At 48.1% G+C, this 6,000-nt stretch overlaps 1 protein-coding gene across 1 annotated transcript in view; it reads right to left on the minus strand.

Annotated features, from left to right (window-relative positions):
- Positions 1–5,791, minus strand: part of FEZ2 (fasciculation and elongation protein zeta 2) — a gene marked incomplete at its 5' end in the record, with an annotated part of 41,995 nt that extends 36,204 nt beyond the window's left edge. The window contains 2 exons of the mRNA XM_080711267.1: positions 413–521; positions 5,547–5,791. Coding sequence (XP_080567393.1) covers positions 413–521; positions 5,547–5,791 — 354 coding nt within the window. The remainder of the gene's footprint in view (positions 1–412; positions 522–5,546) is intronic.
- Positions 5,792–6,000: the final 209 nt, after the last annotated feature.

The following is a 6,000-nucleotide window of genomic DNA, read 5'->3' on the forward strand; positions in this document are numbered from 1 at the left end:
GAGGCTGAGACAGGAGCATCACAGGTTCTTGGCCAGCCTCAGCTATTTCGTGAAAGGCTCTCCACAACTTAGTGAGACCCTATTTCAAAATAAAAAATAAAATAGAACAGGGGTATTGTTGAGAGGTCGAATGCCTCTGGGTCCAATCTCCATACCACAAATAAGATAAAATTAAAAATTTAGCTAAATGTACAAAAGTGAGTGTACACTAAGGAAGAACTGGAGGACTGCGCTAGCAAGGAGCCACAGCAAGAGGGCCAATTGCCATACGCTTGGAAATGAGAGGCAACAGGCCGGGCGTCTAGCTCAGTAGTAACTCAATGAATCTGTGCTGAACAGAAACAATGGCCGCTGCTTGAGTTCCGCTACCAGCATGAGTTATGCAGAAACGACCGCTCAGCTCCTCACTTACCCCTTTTTCTGAGAGGTTCAGAGTGAGCAAGTGCAAGGTCCGAGTATGAGACGACTTCCAGTCAACAGGCATGACGTTCCCGTAATTATCTGTCAAGGCATTCCAAATCCTTAAAAAGAAGAAAACCAGAGGAAATGGAAGTTAACAGTCTATATATACTTCGTGACACAAACATCCAGTATGACGGTGAAAGGACAAATATCAAAGCTAGGCAGAACGCTGTTTCTCAGAAGAGCACCGACAAAGTAGAATCTCCTAAACAAGACTAAGTGAAAATGATCTGACCAGGCCAACAAGAAATCCTGAAGAACGTGAAGCGGTATAGCAAATGCTCCCAAAGTTGGTGGCTGGTAACACTTCCCTCATAATATGTGCCAGGCACAGTTAGAGGCAGTTCACAAAGAGTCACTCATTCAATCCCTAAAAATAGCCCTGGAAGTGGAAACCATCATCAACTCCCTTTTACAGATAAGGAGACCAAAGCACAAGAAGGTTACTTAGAGTGTCCATGGTCGCACAGACCGTAAGAAGAATGTGTATTATACAATTATGTTTGGTTTTTTATTTTTATTTTTAATGTGCTTTACTGGTGCATTATAGCCTCCTGTCATAATGTAACTCATATTGACAATGACATACCTGCACACGGCACTTGGTGGGGGCCCTTTATCTGCCTCCCCATTTTCCACCCTTCCCAGTACAGAGAGAGTACTGAGATTAACGTTGGTATATTCACATATGTACACATAGTTGATGGTAGTAGTCCCATCAGTCAACCTCAGTCTTCCTCCTCTCTTTCCCTTAGGCCTCCTCCCTGGCTCCACTGAGTTTTCTCCTCCATTATCTGGAGTCTCTCTCATATTCCAATTAACTCCCTGGCTTATGCATATTAGAGGAAACACATGACCCTTCACTTTATGTGACTAGCTAATCAACATAATGTTCTACAGGTCCTTCTATTTTTCAACAAATGACATAATTTTTTTATTACTGAGTAAAATTCCATTGTATGTATTTCCTGTAACTTTGTAATCCATTCATCTGTTGATGGACACCTAGGTTGGTTCCATAATTTGACTATTGTGAACTGTGCTGCTATGAACATAGGTATGCATATGTTACTGCAGTTCTGTGGTTTCAACCTCTTTGGAAAGATACGCAGGAGTGGTACAGCCAGATCATAAGGGAGATCCATTCCCAGTTTTCTTTTTTTTTTTTTTTTTTTTTTTTGCAGGTCTAGGGATGGAACCCAGGGGCATTTGACCTCCAAGATACACCCCCTGCCCTATTTTTTATTCTTTATTTTGAAACCGGGTCTCACTGAGTTGCAGAGGGCCTCACTAAGTAGCTGAGGCTGACCGCGAAACGCGATCCTCCAGGTCTCAGCCTCCTTAATGCTGCGATTACAAGTGCGCGCCATCACGCCCGGCCCATTCCCAGTTTTCTAAGGAATCTCCACACTGATCTCCATTGTGGCTCAACTAGTTTGCATCCTATCAATAGTATGGAAGAGTTTATATTTCCCCACATTGCCGCCAACATTTATTGTTATTTGACTTCTTGCAAGCTAGCCTCTATGAAAATGTGTACCCAAAGAGCTCTAGAAAACTAGGTGGTTTACTCAGCAAACCTCTCATATGCACGATCCCTTCTTATTCTCTTCTCTCTTAGAATTCAATCTGCTCTAGTGTCAGAGCTAGAATTAGGCACAATGCCTTTGGATGGCTGCTTGCTGGGTTTCTGGCTTCTACTTTCCTGAGTAAGAAAAACTTCAAATAAGTGACTACATACCTAACTCTGGTCAGGGGTTAGAATAGTACATTCCTATAGGTGAGGATACTCCAAAGTATGGACTTCAATACTTGAAGAAGTGACTGTGGGTGAGCTTGCTCTTCCAAGAAAGCGAAGGACAGGGAAGTCTTTCAAACTCCACCAGGGTCAGAACAATTGCAGATGGGAAAGACACAGGCCAACTTCAGTGACAAATTTCTAGAATTCTCTAGCCATGGCACATAAACTGCCTTTGTCCTTATCAGGAAGTCTTACAACCAGTCATAGCAACTGGTAGGACGTCTCCCTTCTCAGGAGGTCAGAGTTCTGCTGACTGGGTGTGGTGGCGCATGCTTGTAATCCTAGTACTTGGGAGGCTGAGACAGGAGGATTGCAGGTTCATGGCCAACTTCAGCAACTTGGTGAGGCCCTCTGCAACCTAGTAACACCCCATTTCAAAATAAAGGGGGTGTAGCTCAGAAGTAGAATGCCTCTGGGCTCCATCCCCAACTACACACTCTGGGCTCTATCCCCAACTACACACACACACACACACACACACACACACACACACACCCTGCTGACACTGAATCCTGTGTAATACCCTTGCAAAGTGAAATGTAGGAGGTTAGTAAAATCTGTAATAAGAAAACTACAACTGGGTCTCAGAGAAATTAAATAAAAGGCACTGGGGCAAGGCCACATCTGAGCAAAAGGATTCTCAACTCCAACTACTGAAAGGAGCTGCACTGGCCTCACCAAGCAACAGGGAGCAAATTTATGTAACAAAGAGGGGCAATGACAGTAGTGACCAGCCTAAGTCCCCAAATCGAGAGACAAGGGTTTCCATCAACTTAGCGCCTACTAAAAACCACTATCAAGAATAACAAAATATCTTAGATTTTTACAACACAGGTCTTAAGCAAAAGCTAAGTTAAACTACATTCCAGAAAATCAAGGCAAAGCAAAAACAGAAACCTTTGGTTATCTAGGTACAAACCACTCACCTGTTTTAAGTTATTCTTACAAATATAACTTTTAAAATTCAGAATGAGCTGGGCGTGGTGGCGCACACTTGTAATCCCCATGCTTGGGAGGCAGAGACAGGAGGATCGCGCAGGTTCGAAGCCAGCCTTGCTAGCTTAGGAGAACCTTTTTCCAAATAAAAATATTTTAAAAATAGGTCTGGGAGTGTAGCCCGGAGGTAGAAGGGTTTCCAGGAACCCCAGTACCACGAAAAAAAAAAAATTCAGAATATATCCTAAGTCTTAGTAATTCTGAGTCTATAAATCTTCATATATATGCAACTATCTTCTCTTTGGGAAATGACTTACAAAAATGTCATCTTCAATTACTGCCTGCATGCTTATCTGTGTATATGTAGCCAATCATAAAGTTTCCCTCCTCTACACCTCAGCAGGACATTGTAGAAAAGAACCAGTAAAAAGATAGCATCTCCAAACAACTGCTCAGCCATTTTACAGAGCTCCTCATTATCCACCCCTCTTTATGAGCTGCGATTCTGAAATTATTGCTCCTTTATGCTGGCCCGCTATGTGATCCTTACCATTGATAACCAGAGCCCTTCCTTTTGCCTCTGTGACAGCCTGCACTCCCCCTGGGCTGGGGGCGGGCGGCAATAGTTTCCTACAGCATAAACACTTCCTGTTAGTGCCTTTCCACATGCTACATCCTTGATCTAAATCACAAATCTCTACATTCACAGAGAGGAGGAGATCACCGGGCTGCGAGCCTCCTTTCTCTGCCTATGGATCCTTCTCTCTCTCATAGGAATGACACACCCTGACCTCTAGACTCACCATCCCATTAATGCTATGGAAACTCAGCCTACCCAGGCCCCAGGTATTCTTCATTCATCTTTCCACCTCTCCAGGGTGCCTCTCTTCCTCAAATGCAATAAACTCAAGCTCCCTCCCTCTTGCCATTCCTTTTACCATCTTTTGAGGTAACATGCTGATACATTATTACAACCTTTATCTAACCAAATAAATTATAACTTGGCCGGGTGTGGTGGAACATGCTTGTAATCCCCGAGCTTGGAAGGCTGAGACGGGAGGATTGCACAGATTCGAAGCCAGCCTCAGCTACTTAGTGAGGCTCCCAGCAACTTAGTGAGACCCTGTTTCCAAATAAAGTATAAATTAGGTCTGGAAGTATAGCCCGGAGGTAGAAAAAAGCCCCTGAATTCCACCCCCAGTACCACCAAAAAAATAAATAATAGCCGGGTGTGGTGGCTCATGCTTGTAACCCCCTGCACTTGGGGATTACAGGAAGATCACCCAGGTTCGAGGCTAGCCTCGCTGGCTTAAGAGACCCTGTTTCCAAATAAAAAATATAAAATAGGTCTGGGAGTGTAGCCCGGAGGTAGAAGGGTTCCATCCCTAGTACCACCAAAAATAAATAAATAAATAAATAAATAAATAAATAAACAAACAAACAAATATTGGGGCTCAGAGTGGCTGAATCACTCTCAGGAACTTTACCCCTTCCTTCCCCAGCGCTCATAAATCCCTGAATTTCCAACTTCGGTGATCCTCTAAGTATTGCTCTTTTAGGCACGAGTCTCCCTGCCCCACTAAGAGATCCTTGCCATTAATAACTACTCCCCTTTTGCCTCTGTGGCAGCCTGCACTCCACCTGGGCTCTCAGCTGGGTCCAGTAGGCTCCTGCGGCGTACATGCTGCCTCGTCCTTGGTACCTGTTAACATGCTGCACCCCTGACCTAACCCGCTAGACTTTTCTTCACCTGCCAGGCGAACTCTCACTCGTGGTTCAGGATTCGATTTGCAGGTAGCTTTCTCTATGAAGACTTTCCCAAACACACCTTTATAAATCTCTCATGTTCGATACAAATATCTAGTCGAGCACATCACACACACACACACACACACACACACACACACACACGTTTACACATCTACGTCCCATCCTACGCAGTGCCCTAGAGAGGGACAATGTCCAGTCATTTTGATGTTCCCAGGGCGAAGCAGAGTCCCGCTGCTTAAAAAAAAAAAAAAAAAAACACGCGTTGAATGAATGAATGGGTCACAGGTGCCCCAGGAGGCACGGTCTCCAACCACCACACGCTAGGGGAAGGAGGCCCCCCTAAAACCAAACCAGGGCTCGGTTTCCAGTTCCGAGGACCCGGAGGGGTGGCGGTCTCGGCGGCGTGGCGGGGGTGGAGCGGGGGTTTAAGTCGCACCCCCGGGGGCGGCAGCGGGGCGGGCCGGGCGTCCGCGGAGGCGGAAGGGGCGCGGGGCGGGGCGGGGCGGGAGTCCCGCGGGCCGGGCCAGCAGGGCAGGGCAGGGCAGGGCAGGGAGGCTCGGGCCGGGGCCGCACTCACTCGTCGCCCTGCAGCAGGCTGCGCTCGGTGATGGGCCGCACGGCCGCGCGCGGGGGCTCGGCGCCGGGACCCGCGGGGCGGAAGCACAGGCTCAGCTTCTCCTGCAGGCTGCAGGCCAGCGCCGGGAAGCCGTCGCCGCCGCCGGCGTCCGCCTCGGGGTTCGGGTTACAGTTCTCTTGGTGCAGGAGGCTCCGGGCCGGCTCCTGGAACTCATAGAAATCCTGCCAGTCCCCGTCCGCCGCCATCGCCGCCCGGTGCAGCCGCGCGCCCCGCCCCGGCCGCCGGCCACGCCCTCGACAGGCCACGCCCAGCCGTAGGCCACGCCCTCGCTTTGCGCCCCGCCCGCCGCCGGTCACGCCCCTGCGGGCACTGCTGTGGTTGGTCACGCCCCGCTCTCTGGCCACGCCCTCTAGAGCACGCGCACTCCCGGGACCAGTCGGGGTCGGCCTGCTCT

This window comes from Muscardinus avellanarius (genome assembly GCF_963383645.1).
Source record: "Muscardinus avellanarius genome assembly, chromosome: 15".
Classification (NCBI taxonomy): domain Eukaryota; kingdom Metazoa; phylum Chordata; class Mammalia; order Rodentia; family Gliridae; genus Muscardinus; species Muscardinus avellanarius.